The sequence below is a fragment of the Notolepis coatsorum genome, assembly GCF_963971535.1.
Source record: "Notolepis coatsorum genome assembly, chromosome: 5".
NCBI lineage: Eukaryota > Metazoa > Chordata > Actinopteri > Aulopiformes > Paralepididae > Notolepis > Notolepis coatsorum.
Window position 1 is genome coordinate 133,461,717 of NC_140169.1, and position 22,367 is coordinate 133,484,083.

Here is a 22,367-nt window from a genome sequence, read left to right on the forward strand (position 1 = left end):
TTACTGCTACATTTGCACTCTGGTTGGATGACAAACTTCTTTTCATTGTACTGTACTTGTGCTGTATAATGACAATACATTTGAATCTAATCTAATGTGCTCAAGTGTGGACCAAGTCTCTCTTAATTTAGTATTTCTAGCATAGGAATAACCTTTTTCAAAACTTTGATTCAAAGGGAGTACAAGAGCCATTTGAAAAAGATCACATTTAAGATAGGCTCCTGAGTGAGGTTAATGAAAGTATTGAGATATCATAGGTTATTCCATAACACTTGATTTATCATAGGAAATAAATACATAGAGGAGCACAGATGTTGTATAAAACCATATTTATGAATGACAGTATTAGTAGTATATTGTACAAACAAAGAACACATTCATCTGAATAAAGAAAAGCAAAACAAATGATTGATGCTTTGCTGTTGTTCTGGGCATCAGACATCTATTATTAAAACACTATCAATCTATATCTACGTATTTGTAATCAGTTCCATCCTGCCCTCCCACCGTTGACTATGGTGTGATGTTTAACATGCCATGGATGTCCCACAGCAGGTAAAACATTTGAAAAATGTTAGATTTGACCTCAATACTACGCAAATAGCTTAAATTAGACGTCTGAGATAAGCATAGGCAACGGTCAGTACCAATTGCTCTCCGTTTAGGGTGCAGGCATTCAAAAAGAAAACTGACTATGTCCATTTATCTAAAAACCTAACTGTACATATGGGATTACACTACAAGTAGAATACAGACAAAACGTATTGAATCAGTGGCACCCAATCGAATGGCAGGTGCCTGGTTCTGAATATAACCCACACCATCCTCAGTCTGCTTTCATTAGAAGATGAAATACTTAAAGAATCAGTACAATGATGTTTAGTCCGTCAGGAAAAGCTTTAAAGTTCATTACTTGCTTGTTTGACTAGCTAGCTGATATCCTTTCCCACTACTGACAACTGACAGACATTGATGGGCAATCAGGGTAACCCCGAGTAGAGTATGTAATCTCATCAGGGAAGCAGATTGGCTATCTGAAATTATTTGATTTGGTTGATATCCAGGGGGACAAAGATCATAGGGCTTTCATCATAATTTTTACAATAACAACAGTTCTAACAATATTCCATTGTACTGAATTTGTAAGTCTTCATTATGCAGCATTATACCAGGATATGTTGTTATCCAGTTTGGGTTTATGTTGAACCAAGCCACTGCCAACCTCACAGATCTGGGTGCAGTGAGGTAGCCTGACTTAACTGGCCAAAGCTATAGCTTTTGATTCCATGTGAAATTAGGCTCAACACATATCTGTGTCACTTGTAGGTATGACAATACAAAACATTTTAAATGTATAAAGGAAATATACAATATAATAGTCACCTAAAACATGCTGTTACACTTTTGATAGTCACATAATGTAAAAAGAAAATGGCTCTTTGATGTGATTTGGTGTCAGCAATAAGGCAACACCTGCTTACTTGCAAATCACTGAAAATATAGCCTCATTTGCTGTACAAAATAAAAAAATCCCTGAAAGTAGTAATTTCTCCTTTCACATTTCTAAAAGATTGGTTTAGTCAATAATGCAACCTTTGGCACATCACTCCTGTCCTAATTTTGCTATGCTTTGTCCCTCATCAGGTCAATGGAGAGGCGTGCAATGTTGGAGAACTTTGTCTCAAATATCTCTCACTTGGGAGAAAATTGCATTGTTGTTTTGATCTCAATCAAATGTATTTCAGATCATCGTTTACCTTTTCTAGCCATTTTCGAAAAAAAAAGTAAGCTATACTACGCTAATGAATACAGAACAAACTTAGTCACACATGGAAGTGCAACACAAAAAAGAAAATCCCTGATCAGTGTAGTTGAAGAAAAGATGTTTAAATATTGGTGTCCTTATCCACAAAACTGTGAAAACTAAATTTCTCAGTTCATTGTTTTGTCAGTGGCTCTTGCAAATCCCTGTATTTCTGTCACTCAAGGTTACGACTGAAAAATTGGAAGAATGTAACTGACAGACTAACGCAAGTCGTTATCATTTTAGCCGGTTAACGATTCTTCACTTTTCATCTCTTGCTCAGGGAATCATGGGTAAAGTCAGTCGGAGGAGGAGGGGCAGATCTTTAAACCTCTGCTTTATTCTTGGAATGGTCTGCGTGAGCCAGGCTCTCTTCGTTCTCCTCCTCTTCCTCTGGTACCTGGAAGAAGATGCACCAAATAATTTGAGAACATGGGCAAATAATACAATATCAGAACCACAATTTCAATGACACACAATTATCGGGACAGGATACTGTATGTTTTAGATATAACGTGACACGACACACTGTGTTTCCTATGCCTACCTCCCAGTAAATAGAGTCATCGAAGCAGTTCTGGTCTGGAGGCTGCGACCAAATCGGAAGGCACATTAACAAACCTTGAAGGAAAAGAAAAAACGTGAATCATTCAGTCAATACCATTTTTAAAACGTTTTCTAACAAATTAGCCAATGTACGACCCGATATTACCAAATTTTCCTTTTTCCACCTACCAGTAATGGCGCCTCCAACCAACGCGAACCCGAGGGAGGAGGCCAGGGCGGCAGCTTGCATGAACGCGTTACTAGAGGAAGGACACAGGTGTTCAGGACTTTATGTGAGCGAACATCTACGATGATTCCATATTCCTTGGATAGTGGTGTGTCATATGAACATATAGATGTTTATGTGTGTCACCCTTACCCATCCTTCTTCCCCAGTGCGACGGCCACGATGCCAGCCAGACCTCCCAGGATACCGGGCATGCCGTGCAGATTGTGGACGCCACAGGTATCCTGGATGCCCAGGTTGGATGCCAGGATGGGCTATAATGAAAGGAGGGGGGGGGGGGGGGGGGCATGTGTCTTATTTCGACCAACGGATTATTATTATCCCCTCCCATTACCAATGGCTTTTCCTTCAATCCGTTCTCAATTTCTGAGGTTTGGGATGAACTTTCCAGACTGGATCCAAATAAGTTGGCTGGCTTTGATGGGCTGGATCCAAAGTTTCTTAAAGTGTCATCTTTTAGCTGACCCTATCACAAAAGTATTCAACCTGTCCATTCAACTCTCTTCCCCTTTGACTGGAAATCAGCTCTAATCGTCCCCCTCTTCAAGGGCGGCTCTAGCTCTGACCCCAACTGCTACCGGCCTATTTCCATCTTGCCGTGCTTGGCTAAAGTTCTTGAGAAGCTGGTCCTTAAGCAACTGAATAATTTCCTCAACACAAATCATATTCTGTCTGATCTTAAATCTGGGTTCCGTTCTGGCCATGGATGCATCACAGCCAGAAAATGTAAACAAACACTGACCTCGACGTTAGAAAGTAGCACTGGTGACGTGAAATCACTGAGCCCAGAGAGGAGTGGTTCGGCAAAAAATTGTTTCGAGTATATTTGCTTAGAAAACGTAAATGTCTAATTCAATTATTTTTGATTTCTCCATGTGGTAAATACACAGGTCACAAAATTTTTACAGGAATGTTTTGGAGTTGCATTTGGAGTGTATTTCGTGCCTGTAGGGGACTGTAGGGAACTTCAGGGTAAAGGTCTGACCCACTTCCAGTGATGAAGCTAAGCTACGCTAACGGTGCAGGCGTTCCCTAAGCCTAATGCATGCAGAGAGACAAAAAAGGTATGTATCTTCTTATCTAACTCCAGGGAAGATGTTAAATAAGCTAATTTCCCAAAATGTTGGAGTTTTCCTTTAAGGTCCTTGACGACATCATCACTGACCTGGACAACAGGCAGGTTTGCGTTGCCAGCTTTATAGACTTTATAGCCAAGGCATTCGATTCAGTTGACCACAAGACCCTTCTGGGTAGGCCCTCCAGCATTGGTTTATCCCCCACCTGCTGAAACTGGTTTGCGAGCTACCTTACTAACCGGATCCAACAGGTCAAGACAGAATATCCTGTCTGAGCCACTTGCCATCACTAAAGGGGTGCCCCAGGGCTCAATCTTGGGTCCTACCCTGTTCTCCATTTATATTAATGATGTGGTGAAGGCTGCAGGCAGCTCTCGGATCCACCTTTATGCTGATTACACCATAAAGTATGCTTCTGGCCCTTCTCTCCATTCAGCGGCCTCCACTCTTCAAGACAGTCTCACTTCCTTCGAGCAGTCCTTTCATAACCTCCACCTTCGGCTTAACACTAAAAAGACCAAATGCATCTTATTCGATCGCAAAAAGAAACCCCCCAGCCCCCCAAGATAATTTAGCGCTGATGACACCAAACTGGAGTTTGTCAAGTCCTACAAATATCTAGGGCTTTGGCTGGAGTCTTCCCTTTCTTTCTCCGTTCACATTAACAATCTTCAGTCTAAAGTGAAAGCCAGACTGGCATTTCTCTTCCGTAACAAAGCTTCCTTCACACGCTCTGCAAAACTCACCCTTGTAAAGATGACTGTAAATGATGTCCTGCCCATCCTGGACTATGGTGATGTTATCTATAAAATGGCTTCAAAGACGGCTCTACACAAACTGGATACTCTTCACCATTCTGCCAATCCGCTTTGCCACCAATGCACCTTTTAATACACATCACTGTGACCTTTACAAACTGGTTGACTGGCCCTCCCTCCACACCCGCCGACTCCAACATTGATTCCACTCCATTTACAAGCAAATCCTGGGCAAGACCCCACCTTATCTTTCCTCCCTGCTCCACCTTTCTCATAGCACTTACGGCACAAGATCAAGCAAGCTCATCAAACTAAACATCCCAAGATCCAAGACCACCTTCGGCCAAAACTCCTTTCACAGCTTATAACTGGAACGCTATTCAAGACACCCTTAAACTTACAGCTCTTACCTCACTGACTGCCTTCAAGAATATACTCAACACGCTCTTAGTAGATCCCTCCTGCTCTTGCTGATACCCCAGTTTCACACTTGCATACACCATCTCACACACAACATACTTTCATGATGCTGTTAATTTTGTGTCCTTCGTTTGACCTTCTACTCACACTTAGGTACTTGAAGCCCAGGGTTGAGATGATGCCGGCCACCAATCCAATCAGCATGGCGCCAAACGGCCCGATGTTCATGTCGGCGCAGGTTCCCACGGCAACACCGCCTGCCAGGGTGGCGTTCTGGATGTGAACCTGTAAGCATGTGCGGAAGCGCGGCAACGGTGTGCATTTGAATCGAAATCAAAACTAAGGCTTTGCATCTCGGAAACAAGAATCTTCTGCGTACATTGAACCTCAGCAGCACGTTATCTCACCATATCCAGCTTGCCCTTGCGCTCCACCAGGCTGGAGATGGCGTAGGCAGAAAGCACACAGGTAGCCAGAGACAAGTAGGTGTTGATCACGGCCGTCAGCTGAGGGTAGCCGGTTTCGGCGATGGCAGAGTTGAAACTGGGCCAGAACATCCACAGGAAGACGGTTCCTGTAGAAGAAGAGAGCAATGAAGAAATGTTAATTCACTTGTTCATTTAACCTTTACAAACGTTAACTAACTTGAGGGACACTGAGGTTTCCCCAAGGAAACTATAAAAGAAAAGTAAGGGTCATCATCACGTCACTGTGTAGCGCGTGAATGCACACATTGGGGTGTGGAAAGTGTGGAAACGTTCAGGTCGGCCGACATTGAGTTGAATGGGATCAGCCATCTCCTTGTTTATGACCGGTCATTTAAACAGGTTATAAAAAAACTAGTGCTGTCAGGCGATTAAAAAAATTAATCTAATTAATTACAGGACTTGTAATTAATTCATCTAATTAATCGCATTTTAATCGCATAACCATTTTATGCCTGATATTCTATATTCTATAATCATATTTCAAATTGCATGTGTCCAGATGGCAGAATTCAGTACTGTATCTACAAAAGATTCTGTTTAATCGCGCAGATTGATTAATTGAATGAAAATGTTATTAACAGATTGCAGAATGGGTACAATACAGTACGGCTCAATACACACAATTGTTAAGGGGATGCAGACCAGAGAAAGATTTTCGTCTTGTTTACATCAGGGTCCCCCATTTTCAATTCATAATGAATTGTAAGTAAGGGTGCACCTTGCACCGTGCAATCCATTCTTTGTGGATCTAGCCCACAGTATTGCTGACACTGGGAATACATTCCCTGAGATTCATAGATGTCCCTAGAATCAGATACCAAGAACATGCAAATGGACCATATTAAAAAAAAAGTCTGTAAATGTGTATTCTACATTCTTATGGAATGAATGAGATAAAAAAAAAATATATAAAAAAAAATTATATAAAAAAAAATATATATAAAAAAAAAAAATGTAATTAATTTTGAGTTAATTTTCATAACGCGATAATTTGCTGTGTAATTAATTAATCTAATTAACGCGATAAACTGACAGCCCTAAAAAAAACGTATAACCACGGATTTCAGAATCAGCAATTTTTTGCATTATTAACTAGCTAAAGATTGATAGGGTGCTGTATATTTCCTTAATTGTATATGTAGCTTATCCATGCATCTCCCATAGGCTTCAATATAACTGACACCAATGTCTGGCACCAAGCAGAGCATAGAACACTGGTATTCTGACGTGATGACCATTCCTTCTTTTACAGTTTCCTTGGGTTTCCCTTCATACAGTGACGTTGAGTATATACGATTAAAAGCGATAGATAAAATAACACAAAGATAAAAGCAAGTAACCACAGCACGATAAAAACAAGATAGAATAAGATAAAAACAGGAAACGGGAAAAGCAGACTAAAAACAATTACAAAAGTGCAATGGTTATTAATCAAAGCTTTAAATTGTCCAAAGGTTGGAAGAATATCACACTTTAAAGTGCATTGAAGGGTGTTCCAAGAGTATGGAGCACTAAAAGAGAAGGCAGTTTTTCCAAAATTAGAACAAGCTCTGGGAACTTTAAGCATAAGCAAAGCACTTCACTAAATCTAATGTATAACAATTCACCCCTGTATAATTGTAAAATAACTGTCTTAGATACGATTAATGTTGATTCATGTCGTAATAAATGTTTTTTGTATTTATTATTATTGTTATTATGATTATTATAATTTATAATATTTTTTTTTAGACTTCAATGACGTCAGGTTCTTTTTTTTCTTCTTTTTGCAGCGTGCAGTGCAGTGCAGTGACTGACAGGGTTACCATCATGATGACTCAATGCACCGTGTGTATGCTGTGCTGTGAGATTATTTGAATCCACTAGGTGGCGGAAGCGACACACGTATCGCATGGGTGTGTCACTGTCGGAAGGTTCATAGGATGAACATGCCCCCCTACCGATCATGGCGAACAGATCAGAGTGGTAAACGGATCCGTCGTTCTCGTGCCCGTTTCTTAGACCCGGTCGGTAAAGCACCCGGGCCACTGCCAGTCCGAAGTAGGCGCCAAAGGCGTGGATGATCATGGAGGCTCCGACGTCATTAGCCTGTGGGGTGAGGAAGGGAGGGGGTCATTATATCAATTAATTTCTGTTCCATATTACAGTTTAGAGAATTGAATGAGTGATTAGCCACGTGTTTACACATATTATAAAACACTTTGCATGTGATTTACACAATTCCACGCGTTCCCACGTGGTTTTTGCAGGTGTGATTTTCATGGTATTACGTTGCTGTCGCATATCATGTCTATGTCAAATGTATGTCAGTATTCCAATGTACAGTGCCCCCCCCTACCCAACCCCCCCCCCCCCCCACCTCCAATGTACAGCCCCACCCCACCTACCCAACCTCCCCCAATGCACAGTTTCTATGTCAAATGTATATACACTCTTTTTCTGGATTTTTTTAGTATCACAAACAGTACTGTATTTGAAAATCTGGTACGTCATAAATGTATAGATGTAGCAGTACTTTCTATCTGTATGTCGTGTGTGTCATATGATGAATTGAAAATGGGGGACCCTGATGGAAACAAGACGAAAGTCTTTCTCAGGTCTGCATCCTCTTAACAATTGTATGTATTGAGCTGTACTGTACCCATTCTGCAATCTGTTAATAAACTTTTCAATCAATCAATCAATTCAATCAATCAATCAATCAATCATCACATGTGATCGCTATACCTTTATGTGAGCTAAAATCATGTGATATGTGAACGTTACGCGGAGTTAGGTAAATTCCAGGTAAATTCCAGGTGAAGTGTTGCAAATAAATGTCAGAAATGTGAAAAATATTAAAACATTTCACGGGTGAAATGCATGTGACTTAAATGTAGAGCCGTTGAGTTGTAACTTGTGTTTTTTATATTTCATGTGTGATATGTGTCATATGTATGTTGTATTATTCACCTTGAAGACATAGGCCACCAGATGCTCGTTGATGGAGAAGATGGTGATCTCTAGTATGGTCATGATGAGGAGCTGGACCGGGCTGGTTTTGCCCAGAACGGCCCCAAAGGAGATCAGCACCGTGGCCGTGCTGAAGTCTGCATTAATCATGCTTTTGTGAGGGAAGAACACAGGACGAATGAAGGAAAAGTTACTTACACAGTACTAGGGCTGTCCCCGACTAAGGATTTAGATAGTCGACTATGATTGGCCGAAATGAGCCGATAGTCGACTAAGAAAAAAAAAGTATAATATATATATATTTTTTTTTTATCATTCCATTTGGGCTGTGGGGGTGCTTAATGTCTGAAGGAGTCAACAGAAGGCTTCTTGTCCTCTGCAAAAGCATGCAATTGGTCCACTGATGGATACATCTTGATATTTGTCTAGTCTAGTCTAATGTATTGATATTCTCATTTGGTTCATTACAATTTACTCAAAATAAAAATTTCATTCAATCAATCACCGCGCAGATTGATTGATTGAATGAAAAGATTGCAGAATGGGTACAATACAGTACGGCTCAATACACACAATTGGGATGCAGACCAGAGAAAGACTTTTGTCTTGTTTACATCAGGGTCCCCCATTTTCAATTCATAATGAATTGTAAGTAAGGGTGCAACTTGCACTGTGCAATCCATTCTTCATTCATACAGTATTGCTGACACTGGGACTGAGATTCATAGATGTCCCTATAGAATCAGATACCAAGAACATGCAAATGGACATATTAAAAGAAAAAGTCTGTAAATGTGTATTCTACATTCCTATGGAATGAATGAGATACAAAAAAAATAGTATAAAAAAAAAATATATATATATATATATATCTTTTTTTGTAATTAATTTTTACTTAATTTTCATAACGCTATAATTTGCGGTGTAATAAATTAATCGAATTAACGCGATAAACGGACAGCCCTATATATATATATATATATATATATATATATATATATATATATATAGAGAGAGAGAGAGAGAGAGAGAGAGAGAGAGAGAGAGAGAGAGAGAGAGAGAGAGAGAGAGAGAGAGTTATAGGGTAGATAGTATGAGGTAGGTCAGGGCCGGCCCTAGCATTTCAGCAGCTCTAGGCGAGATTCTGAAAAGCGCCCCTTGCGCGCGGCCGCTGAAACAGCCATCAGCTGCACCTGTTTAAGGAAGTTGCCATTGTCTGGTTTGTTGAGCATATTAGATGTTCCCCTAAGGCTCAAGTTTCTCTCAGCTAATGACTGAATGATGGTGACCAACCTGGTTAACACCTCACGCCATCTCTTCCTTTCTGTGTCGATCAGTCTCATCTCAACCCTATCGATAGTTTGACTTAACTCCTTCCATGATTTCATGTGTTTAGTATGTTCTGGATTCCTCTCGTGTGCTCTCAGTAATTGGTGGCAATTTTTCCAATAATTTAGTCCTGCATTGATTAAGTTGTACAGCATGAGCCTGGTCTCTTTTGAAAGATGACATTCTGAAGTTTCTGATACAATAAAGAAAATTCACTTTTAGTGCTAATGAAATAGAGTAACATAGGTCTGAACTTGAGTTGTAGAAAAACTCGCTTGTGACTTTTCACCTAGATCCCTGAGTCGCTCATTCCCACGTGGGGTACTATTGGAAAGCCACATTCATTCGTTACAACCCTGTCCAATAATTCTAGAGATCGCCAAATGATTGACGGAGGTAGAGGCTCGGGAGTCGGGAGTGGTATTTGAAAAAATTAAAAGTATGCCGTCTACTTCGGCGCACGCTTCACATATCGGCATGTAACCGAGAACCGCTGAACGGACCGCTGATTTTGTCACCTGAAACAGCAATCGTCAGGCAACAAATAGGGCTTTAATTCGATATATATATATTGTATTAAAGAATATGCACACCCGAGCCGCTAGAGGTCGCCAAAGTGGCGTGTCATGCCGGTGAGCAAACCATTTTTTTTGAGGTGCCAAGTGCCCCTTGGCCATTTGATGGCGCCCTAGGCCCCCGCCTATTTTGCCTATGCCTGGGGCCGGCCCTGAGGTAGGTAGTTATGATTACTATGATTACAGTGTAGGGCAGTTGTAGACAGTGAAAGCAGTAGTTGGGTATAAATTGAGTGCACTTACCGTCTTCTCCAGAGTCAGACAAGAAGATAGATACCAATTTTCTCTCTGTGCATTCAGTAGAAGGCTGTCTGGGCTGCAAGCTAGCCTAGTTTACCACAAATGAATGGAAGTGGGTATGGACCAGCTTAAAACTCAGGGAGAGGTGTTTTTGACCAACAGCTAGGCTAGCTGGTTCATATCCAGCCGGATAGCTTTCTACTGAACGCACAGAGAGGAAATTAGTATCCATCTTCTTGACTCTGGAGAAGATGGTGAGCACATTTCCCATAATGTTAGCGTGTTCTTTTAAGATAAGTGATGTTTTTAGTTTTTTACATGTCCAATATTCGTCAGTGTCTAAAGAGTACTGTATAAGTTGAGTGTAAGTTGAAACAGGGTGTATTTGGGTACTTTCCAGTGAAGTATCACATACCCACATCAAATAATTTGGACTGACTGTGAATACTGTATGCAAGTAACGTTTCATAGACTTTTTATTATGTTAAAGAGTAAAGACACATGGTTCTTTATCCACAGGCTTCATTTTGTACAGTGTGTGGGAACTACCTCAAGATGTCAATTTTGATCTTGCCATCGGTCATGTGCCAGAAGCCCTGCATGAGAAGACCCCACTGCAGGCCGAAGGCGGCCAGGAGCAGGTTGAGGCCCACACTGCTGAAGCCATATCTCTTCAGGAAGGTCATCAGGAACCCGAAGCCAATGAAGATCATCACGTGGACGTCCTGGAACACTGGAGACGGAAGGACAAGGGAGGTTAGATACATCCTGGAACACTGGAGACAGAGGACAAGGGAGGTTAGATACATCCTGGAATACTGGAGACAGGACAAGGGAGGTTAGATACATCCTGGAACACTGGAGACAGAGGACAAGGGAGGAAAAAGGGAGGTTAGATACATCCTGGAACACTGGAGACGGAAGGACAAGGGGGTTAGATACATCCTGGAACACTGGAGACAGAGGACAAGGGAGGTTAGATACATCCTGGAACACTGGAGATAGAGGACAAGGGAGGACAAGGGAGGTTAGATACATCCTGGAACACTGGAGACGGAAGGACAAGGGGGTTAGATACATCCTGGAACACTGGAGACGGAAGGACAAGGGGGGTTAGATACATCCTGGAACACTGGAGACGGAAGGACAAGGGGGGTTAGATACATCCTGGAACACTGGAGACGGAAGGACAAGGGGGGTTAGATACATCCTGGAACACTGGAGACGGAAGGACAAGGGGGGTTAGATACATCCTGGAACACTGGAGACGGAAGGACAAGGGGGGTTAGATACATCCTGGAACACTGGAGACGGAAGGACAAGGGGGGTTAGATACATCCTGGAACACTGGAGACGGAAGGACAAGGGAGGTTAGATACATCCTGGAACACTGGAGACGGAAGGACAAGGGGGGTTAGATACATCCTGGAACACTGGAGACGGAAGGACAAGGGGGGTTAGATACATCCTGGAACACTGGAGACGGAAGGACAAGGGGGGTTAGATACATCCTGGAACACTGGAGACGGAAGGACAAGGGGGGTTAGATACATCCTGGAACACTGGAGACGGAAGGACAAGGGGGGTTAGATACATCCTGGAACACTGGAGACGGAAGGACAAGGGAGGTTAGATACATCCTGGAACACTGGAGACGGAAGGACAAGGGGGGTTAGATACATCCTGGAACACTGGAGACGGAAGGACAAGGGGGGTTAGATATGTCGGCACTTGCTGTGTTTTTGGCTATACAATTGGCAAACAATTACACCACCGCCCTGAGGATGGTGGGTGTGGCGGACGGCGTTGATGATGAGCAGAGGCGTGCTCTTGTTATAGAGAGGCGAAGCCCCTCCCCGTTCCGCTAACCTTTTTTTGAAGAAATATGTACGGCCGTCTCTATGGCGAGAGTCGAAGCGTCTTTTTAATCCCGTTTGAGTTGTGCCGTGAATTAAACGCACGATGTTTGTCAATTTAAAAGATAATTCTGCAAGTCAAGAAAGTTGATTGATTCGCAGGTTAGCTAACGTTAGCAAACATTATTGATAGCTTTTGATGCTATAACATAAAGTTAGCTAGGCAACGATTACACTTCTAAATTGACAAGCGTGATGTTCATGGCACAATTCAAACGGGAAACTTTTTTTTATTTGTCCCTTCGCCGTTGACTACCGTTCATATTCCTTTCCCGAAATAGGGTCCCATGGTGGTCCAGCGGAAGGGGAGGGACTACTCCGCCTCTCTATAAGACACAATGCGACGCTCGGGTCAGATTTCCCGCACTGTGCTATCACACAATGCCTCCGATTTCACTGTGGAAAGTAGACCAAATTCCTCGCATACTTTTGAATTTTGTAGGTCAGATTATCCATTGACTAATTATTGTATGAGAGGCTGTATTGTAAATCTATCCTGGTCAAAGCGCAAAGCAATCCAATTACTCTCTGAATGGGATTCTGGGAAAATACCCCGGGACTGTGGACTACTGCATGTCTGTCTACTATTCACTCCACATGATCTAAATCAAGTCTAAACCTATTAGAGCGGCCCAGGAGGAAGACACATTTAACACATTCCTCACCATTAGATTCAGTTGTTAGCACGACAGACAGAGAGTTTCCTCTGAATGTGTTCAGGGTTATAGTCAGCTGGACGTCTTTAGTCTCACCGTGAAGGCTTAGTGTTTTTACTATACATTCTGCGATGAAACGATTCATAAATACAGTGCCACCCTGAAGTGGATATCGGGAGGAGAAGAGCCAGTGATCAGGTCTAAAGCTGTCTGTGTGGCGAGACTTAGGTTAGGAATGGGTTCTCTCGCTGGATTCCTCCGAACCTCAAGGAAGAATCGTAACTCATCGAACATCTATTTGTTAAATGGAGTGCGGGCAGTCCACCCTCCTTAATATTTAGTCTTTCTTGAGACAGTTGGAAGGCTGAGAGGGAGAGAGAGTAGGGGAGACACAGGAGAGAAGGTCCTAGCAGGATTTGATCCTATAGGCCTGGCAGGGATACTTGTCGTGGGGGGGTCGGGTTCTTAACCACCACTTCATCATCCCTGGACACTTCTAAAACTATTTCAGCCCTGGCTCTTCATCACATAATATCTGACAACAGGAAATGTGCCTCTCAATTCAGCATAGACCATTAGTCTCACTATGACGGGGCCTCATCTGCTAAGAGCATCAAGGTGCGGCTGTGCGCACAGAGGGGAAGACAATGGGTCTCATTTCCCGAGTTCCTAGCAGGGCTGGGCAATGAATCACTTTTTATTTTCAGTTATGATTTTGGCTTCCAACGATTATGAAAACAAGATAATCGACTTTTAGCCAGGTCATGTCTTTGGTCGTGTTTTTAAGTCGGGTCAAGCCTTTGAAGCAGGTCATGTTTTATTTTATTAAATAATCCTGATCTCAATATTGTCAAATAATTGTGATTGTGATTTTTCCGGAGGTAGAGCGGTCGTCTGGTAATCAGATTCCCGGTTTGATTCTGGCTCCTCCCGGCAGCATGTCGAAGTGTCCTTGAGCAAGACACCGAACCCCCTAACTGCTCCCGGTGAGCTGGTCGGCACCTCCGCTGTTGGGTGTGTGAATGTGTGAACGGGTGAATATTGAGTTAGTGAGGCATAAGTTGTAAAGCGCTTTGGATGATGTTGATGTGCATACAGTATTGTAGCTTTACCTGCATAGAAGCTCACTCATCATCACACACTCAGCTAATGGAGGAGGAAGAACGTTTGTTCCATCTTAGCCTCCTTCGGGCCCTGCATGTGGTCAGTCCATAGCTTGGGTCTCTGTGCGAGCGCCTCTCACGGCAGCTGCATGTGTATATTACATAAGCGGATATGAGGAATGATAAATGCCTATGATGCTAAATGTCCCATGTACCATGACAGAACCAAGTCATCTGGACCCCGCCCTAAACACAAAGCTGTGATAGAGAGACAGACTAAACAGGAAGGTTGTCAACTCTTCAGCGGGCTCCCCAAACTGCAGCCCGCCCCTCTGAACAATGCCACAAACACATTTAGAAAATCTAAATTAAATCTTAAAATGTGTTATCATATCATATGATAACAAATTGTAAGATTTAATTTAGATTTAAATTAAACATTTTCTCAATTTTGATAATACATTTTGATAAATATTTGTTTGCTTATTAAATAAACATTTCCTCAGCTATTAACCATATTCCTATTTCCCTCGAAGAACCCCCCTCTGCCCCCCCTCCTTCACACACCCACGCATAAGACACCCTCCAAGAAGCACTGGAAGCCCCAGTGTTTGATGTGCGGTCTTGTGAACGTACATATCCACACCAAGTGAATCTGTCTTTTCCACAACCCCTTTGTTGTTGAAATGGTCAAAGGCTTCCTTATCAGTTTGAGTTGGCAGAGTTAACTGTGATGTTCTGACAGACGGATCCCAGCCGAACGGTCTAATTGAATTTCATGCCGCCCTCTCAAAGACACTTGTCCAAACATCAAGAAGCACGCAGTGAAGATGTCCGCCCTTTTCGGCGACACTGATATCCGTGACCAGAGCTTTTCATGCATGAAATTGCTGAAAACTCAACTGCCTGTGACTAGAATGGAACCTGACATTGAAGCAGCCAGATGCAGGCCCACAGTTCACGCTGATTATGAATAAGTAAGATCACTGTTCTGACTTGAATATCACTAAGTATTGAGTAATGAAAAAGGTATTATGATAGTAATAATGCTCTTAAATGCTACATATCTCTCTTGAAAAGTAAAACCCACATGGCAGTACAGTGCACAATAAACTAATCTAGCATTATGCATTATAAACAAATATATAATCATAATGAAATCTCCTGGGATAAAATACATCTCCACAATGATACCGGTAGTCACTCTGGCCCATACTATTGATCTGTTACAGACCGACCCGACCGCCCATCAGAGAAGGGCAAAGTCGTGGGGCCCTCAGAAATAAATGTGGGGCCCCTGGCTCTAAAGATATTTACAGATCTGAAGTAGTTCCTGTTTAGTCGTCATCATCATCATCATCATCATCATCATCATCATCATCATCATCATCATCATCATCATCATCATCATCATCTCCCAAATAGTTGTAGATAACACACACACCCTTCACACCCATTACAAACTAATGCCCTCAGGCCGTCGATACAGAGCTTCATCACTGAACAAAAGGGGCTTAGGTAGCTTCGTGCCAACCTCCATCAGACTGCTGAACACCTAGGTCTGGTGGAGGCCGGACTGCCCCCCCCCCCCCCAAGGACTTTGGACTACTTAAAATAGACTCCCCCTTCCACCTGATGGACACATACTATGTACCTGTACTACTATTATTTATTATTTATATACATATAACTGCTCCACATGGTTTTTAATATATCATGCTTTAAGTACTGTAGTTTTAATGTAGTTGGTGTTTTTTTATATAGTGGTCTTTTTATTGTAGTTTTAACATTTTTTTTTATATATATAGTGGTGAGTGTCTATGTATTGTGACTGTATGTTTGTCTTTCAACCACTGCACAAATGAAGTTCCGAAAGGAAAATAAAGTAATTTGAAGTTGAAGTTGATCATCATCATCGTCGTCATGGGCTACATTTACATAATGCACCCCAGTACTCTGTTTTTTGTATTTAATTTTTTTTATTATTTTTTAAACACACATATAAACAAACATGACAACACACGATAAGATACACAAGCATTAATACACAGTGTATATCCAACGAAATTACCATTTATACCAATGTCTTATACAGGATATACCCCTAATACCTGTTATCTAAAAACCTACACACATATGCTCCAGCTCGAACCCCCCCCGCCCCCCCGGACCCCTCTTTGGATAGTACCTCCATTATCCCTCGCTCCTAACCAGACACTACCATTATAAGCTAGTTTTTATTCTCTCCACCACTTCTAACCACATTGTCATTTTGGATTCATTGAGACCCAGAATTCTTGCTGTAGATATTTCTTGATAAATCACATCGAGATATGTAAGAAACCAAACTTTCCGGCATTTTTTCCGGTTGAAACCAGCGTGCTGCGATCAGCTTTTTAGCTACTGTGATACCCGATAAAACCAATCTCTTTAGCTGTGGATGTACTGCAAACTCAAAAACATCATTCAGTAGTAATACAGAGGGGTGTACAGGTATATTCCAAGATAAGAGTTTTGATAATTGTTGGGTCACATCTTTCCAGAATATCTTAACTGGTGGGCAGTCCCAGTACATGTGCATAAATGTCCCTTCCTCCCCATTTGTACATTGGGAGCATTTGGAGTCTTGTTTAAGACCCATTCTGTTCAGTCTTATAGGAGTCAAGTATGTCCTGTGAATATAGTTAAGATTGATTTGTTGATGGTCCGGGTTCCTTGATGTAAGTCGGACATTTGCCCAGGCTTCTTGCCAATCAAAGTCACTTTCCAGGTCTGGTATATCCCTCCTCCAGACAGAGTCTAGTTGGAGGGTTTCATACGAGGACGTTAGTAATTGATGATAAAAATCTGAAACAAAACCTCTCGATGTCTCTCTTTCATAGAAGAATTTGTGGTATCTGTGGTGTTCAATTGGTATGTCTAATGGAACACCGTGAGACTTCAAACATAGCCGTAACTGTATGTAAAAAAGCCATGTGGACTTGGTGAGATAATTTTTTTTGCATATTTCTCCATAACTACAAAAACCCTGTTTGTTAAAAACATCCCCTAATGAGTGTATCCCTTGCTCTTGCACCCCAGTACTCTGATTATTAATGTGATTATGAAAATATTCAGTTCAAATATAAATAGTTATGCAAACACCTTCATCTAAATAGGTTACCTCCATTGAGGCCACAATAGGACTATTCATATTTAGATATTGTTGTGTGATATTTCAGGATATTGGCCCCAGTTCTTGATGAATGAGTAGATGAACAAAAGAAAACACCACAACATGAGGTTTTCGGTTGACAAGTGGCTGAAAATGCTTGTGAATCTTAACCTTAATACCAAGACGCTGTGTGACTACACACGCGGATAGGATCAATGCTGGCATATTAAATCGTATTAAAATGGAAGACGGCTTCGCCTCTACATGTCTGTGTGTTTTAAGTGTAATCGATCTGTTAACCCTTTCACTACCACACTACAGAAGGTTAACCTTTCACTACCACACTACAGAAGGTTAACCTTTCACTACCACACAAGGGTTAACATTATGTAGTGTGGTAGTGAAAGGGTTAACATTCTGTAGTGTGGTTGTGAAAGGGTTAACCCTTTACCATGTGGCAGTGAAAGGGTTAAAAGGTAATACCGAGGACTACTAATACTGTGGCTTAAAAGAAGATGAATTGTCCACAGCCTGCATACCTTACAACCCCCCCCCCCCCCCCCTCTCTCTCGGTCGGGGCCCTACTTGAATAACTCCTTCATATTTTCATACCAGTAACCTAGTAGATAGCCACAAGCAAGGACTGCAGCTTTGGTGGAGAGGAGCTACTTTTGGAACTACCGTCTGGCCCTGTGCCGAAATGTTAGGTAATGTTGGGTAATCCTCTGTAGGTGCGAGTGAGCCAGGGAGAGGGAATCCCCGTGGACCTCGCTTCACCTCAGAAGAAGAGTTAAGCAATCAAATGAACTGGCGCAACACTACACAACATTTAGGGGACACTTTTATCTTCTAAATCCACACACTACCAACATAGTTGGAAGGTATTTTGTTAAAGCAAAAAAATACAAAAAATCCTTGACAGTTGTTTCACAGCCTTAAAATATCAAAGCCAGGCAATTTTGTTGTTCATTTTTGAGCTTTGGCTTGTTTTCATTTGATTTTTTACTTTATCTTTTTCAAAGCCAAAGCTTAAATAGAACAACTTAATTGCCTGACTTTGATATTTTAAGGCTGTGAAAGAACTTGTGTCAAGAACATTTATTTTTCTTTCATTCAATGTTTCATTAAGCCTGAGTCTCCAACTTTTGGTCCATTTGACAGTACTGATCTGATCCATGCTGATAAAGCCCCCCCCCCCCCACATTCCTCTATATATTTCCCTTTCCCTTGAAGCCTAATTGCAGACGTCTGGTATTTGGCTTGTAAACGTAGAACATCACTCTACACGCAATAGTGCGTCTCTTTTCTCCCCCGAGATTATTCACAAGTGGATGTTTAGATTCACTTACATAAGCCTCTGTTTATGTAACTCAATTCAAATAGTACAGTGTTAGATGCACATCAAGCTCATGTCAAGTTGTACATTTTGTTGGAAGCACTTGGGAATAGTTCATATTTTTTTTTTAATTATTTTAAGTAAAAAAAAATGTAGGGCATTTTTATGTGCTTTATTTTTCTTTCTTTTTTTAGGACAGTTTGGAAATTGGGAGAGAGAGAGAGAGAGATGGGGATTACCCCGAGAATATTAACGAAATGTACTCTTCTTTTGAAATGGCCCAACGTTAAATTGTAAACCTAAATGTGGTTAAAGGTGCTGTAAGTGATAGCTGCATTTTGGCTAACGTCCTGCCACAGTTGGCGTTGCAGATATGAATTAAGATACAGCAGAAGTGCATATGCTATTTCTCGACTAAAATGTTGTCAGAAACATATTTTTGTGAAATGTTTAGGTGGAAAAAGAGAATGTTTTCGAGCAAGTAGTTTTTCCTGCTACCCATGACCCACTTTGTGGAGTTCTCTCTCCTGATTGGATAATAAAGTGGGAATTTATTTTCTATTTACTGCAGAGCAGAGGGACTGGGAGATCCATGTTACTGACCAAACACTCTATATCAGTGATGGCTGTTGGAATTCAGAGCTACTTAACACTTATGTAAACAAATTAAATAATAATAATAATAATAATAATAAATAAAAACTTAAAGCACCTTTGGATATGATATTAAAGTTATGACGTTAGTAACTCTGCTACATCAGATGTACTCAGCCTTAAATGTGAGCACTGGAGCTAATCTCTAAGGGTCACACCTGCCTCGCCCCTTGCCCCTAGCAAATGTCCACACTGTAAGTCAGCGATTTGTTTATGGACACAAGTCCAACTGGACACAAGATAAAAACCCAAGAACGCTCCCCAAAATATACCCAAACGTTCCACAAGAGAACCTCTCAAACACGCCACATGCCCTCGAGAATATTGACGATTGATCTCTGAACGCTACGTGGTGAACAGCATGTAGGTGAGGTGATTCTCCCACACACTGTCACTGTCCCAACATTTTGACAGAACACGTGACTCTCTCTTCCCAGGCTGGGTATTCTTAGGCACACGGGTGAGTGTGCGGGGTAACATGGCGTGACATGACAAACATCAAATGCTGAACCCATGACCCCCTCTTGGATTCTCTCTAGATGGGGTTTCAAAGAAAAACACATGTCCTGTGAATGCAAAAAGCCATCTCCAGGAATCCAGAATGCATGCGTTATTCAAATAATCTGGGAGAGCTGAGTTGATATTTACCCGGGAAATGTAAAGATTTTTTGCATACACACACACACATGCACGCACACACATGTACACACACACACACACACGCACACAAAGTTTGATTCTGAACTGGAAAATGGGCCTATATTCCAGAAAAGAAAATACCCTGAGCTCTAATACAGTGTCCACAAAACTGTTCTCCCAATCACCCCCAGTCAACTCCAGAAATTGAACCCCCAAACCACAATCCACCTATTGAGCAACACAGATCCACTTACTGGGGTAGAGGGCCATAGGGTCCTCGTGGGAGCTGTTGGAGGGGACATGTCCATGACCCTTGCCATCGTCGTAGTCCGCAAACACAGCAAACAGGATGATGGTGATAATCTCCAGAGTCAGGGCCAAGATGGGAAACTTCCACCTCATGTTGGTGGTGTATTCAGGCATCCTTAGACTAACGCTATCTCTCTCTCTCTCTCTCTCTCTCCCTCTCTCTCTCTCTCTCTCTCTCAAGGACTCCCTCCCCTATCTATCGTCCGGGGGCTTGTGGTAGTGTGTGACGTGAGGGACGAAATTCGTGTCTGGTTTTAAATTGGTGCAGGTTTCGCGGGGACCAATGGCAGGACAGCACAGAGGGGCCAGGCTGGTCACACCCCCTCCTGCACTTTACCCATTGGGATGGGTTTCCTCTCTGGAGGGAGGTTACTCTGTTTTAAAGAGTGGGGGCAAAACATTGACAAAACACACAGTAATGACACCATACCAGTAGTAGACATGAGAGAAGTGCTTAATGAGCTTTTTCCCCAACTCATTTGTCACTGTCAGACCAATATTTGTTGACATGTTAAAGGTGGACTCGTGTTCGATTATTTTGGAATGAGGACCATGATTGCCATCATTTTACTATTTTTTCCCTTTTTCTTTTAGCATCTACAGTAACTAAAATGTAAGGAGTCTCTGTCTGCTGGTCTGTCTGTCTGTCTGTCTATCTGTCTGTCTGTCTGTCTGTCTGTCTGTCTGTCTGTCTGTCTGTCTGTCTGTCTGTCTGTCTGTCTGTCTGTCTGTCTGTCTGTCTGTCTGTCTGTCTGTCTGTCTGTCTGTCTTCTGTCTGTCTGTCTGTCTGTCTGTCTGTCTGTCTGTCTGTCTGTCTGTCTGTCTGTCTGTCTGTCTGTCTGTCTGTCTGTCTGTCTGTCTGTCTGTCTGTCTGTCTGTCTGTCTGTCTGTCTGTCTGTCTGTCTGTCTGTCCTTTGATTCTCTGGAGATCCTTTCATCCGATCTAATTCACACTTGGGAGGTGTATTGCTGAGGGCCCAAGTAGGTGCAGTGCTGTGTTAATTTTGTCAGCTATTTTTTATTTTAGTTTTAGTCTTAGTCATGTCTCAAATGCTCTTTTTTGTTTTCATCATATTTAGTCACCTTTATCTATTTTTAGTTTAGTCAAGTTTTAGTCAACTACAGGTCTGAGCATTTTCGTTTTAGTCTTTTTTGTTTAGTTTTGTTTTAGTCTTTTTTGTTTAGTTTCGATTTAGTCTTTTTTGTACAGTACAGCTCAATACACACACAATTGGGATGCAGACCAGAGAAAGACTTTCGTCTTGTTTACATCAGTCTCCCATTTTCAATTCATCAGGACATACAGTATATGACATACATGACATACAGATATACAGTACTGCTACATCTATACATTTATGACAACAACATCGTGATACAAAAATAGTCCAGAAAAGACTATATACATTTGACGTAAAAACTGTACATTGGGGGAGGTTGGGTAGGTGGGGTGGGTGGGGTGGGGCTGTACATTGGAGGTGGTTCGGTGGGTGGGGTGGGGTGGGGGGGGGGGGGGGGGGGGGGGGGTTGGGCAGGAGGGGGGGAACACTGTACAACTGTACAAGCAAAACTGTACATTGGAATATTGACAACCATACTTGGTCATTTACTGTACATTGGAGGGGGTTGGGTTAGGACATTTACATGGGCCAGTTTCGAATTGCAGTCTCCCGTAGGTGTTCTTTGAGAGTGTTTTTGAAAGTGGGTAGTGATTCACATTCCTTTACAGCTTTGGGTAGGGCGTTCCACATTGATGTGGCATAATTGCAAAACGTGTTTAGTCCCTTGTTTGAGCCGAATCTGGGTTTAACATGATTTGTGGAGCTCCCTCTGGTGTTGTGATCGTGGTATTCACTGACCTTTGGGAAGTATTTTGACATGTACATGGGTACCTTGGTCGTGTAGTGTATCTTGTAGACCAGGCCCATTGCAAGTTGCTGTACTCTGTCGTCTACTCTAAGCCATCCTAGGTTGTCAAAGTGGGCAGGGGTGAGGTGGGTTCTAGGAGTAAGGTCAAGCAGTAGTCTGACCAGTTTGTTTTGAGATGTTTGTAATTTAGTTTTTAGCGCCTTTGAGGTGCTTTGGTACCATGAGGTGCAAGCATGATTGATTGATTGATTTATTTATTGATTGATTGATTGAAAACTTTATTAACAGATTGCAGA

General features: G+C 41.9%; 1 protein-coding gene across 1 annotated transcript; it reads right to left on the reverse strand.

The window, feature by feature from the left end:
- Positions 1-314: 314 nt before the first annotated feature.
- Positions 315-20,426, reverse strand: rhag (Rh associated glycoprotein). The gene is made up of 10 exons (XM_084313937.1): positions 20,148-20,426; positions 10,985-11,168; positions 8,292-8,442; positions 7,280-7,427; positions 5,259-5,425; positions 4,999-5,136; positions 2,730-2,851; positions 2,540-2,610; positions 2,352-2,425; positions 315-2,204 (listed from the first exon to the last, which is right to left on the reverse strand). The coding sequence occupies exons 1-10, from the start codon at positions 20,314-20,316 to the stop codon at positions 2,130-2,132; spliced, it is 1,299 nt and encodes a 432-aa protein (XP_084170063.1). The 5' UTR covers positions 20,317-20,426; the 3' UTR covers positions 315-2,129.
- Positions 20,427-22,367: the final 1,941 nt, after the last annotated feature.

Bases quoted from the DNA above. Each gene is read 5' to 3' on its own strand.
- rhag (XM_084313937.1), bottom strand. From the start codon at position 20,316: ATGCCTGAATACACCACCAACATGAGGTGGAAGTTTCCCATCTTGGCC. The intron at 2,611-2,729 runs GTAAGGGTGACA...TCCTTCCTCTAG, and splicing joins GCACTGGGGAAGAAGGATGG to TAACGCGTTCATGCAAGCTG. The intron at 2,205-2,351 runs GTAGGCATAGGA...ATCTTCTTCCAG, and splicing joins ATGACTCTATTTACTGGGAG to GTACCAGAGGAAGAGGAGGA.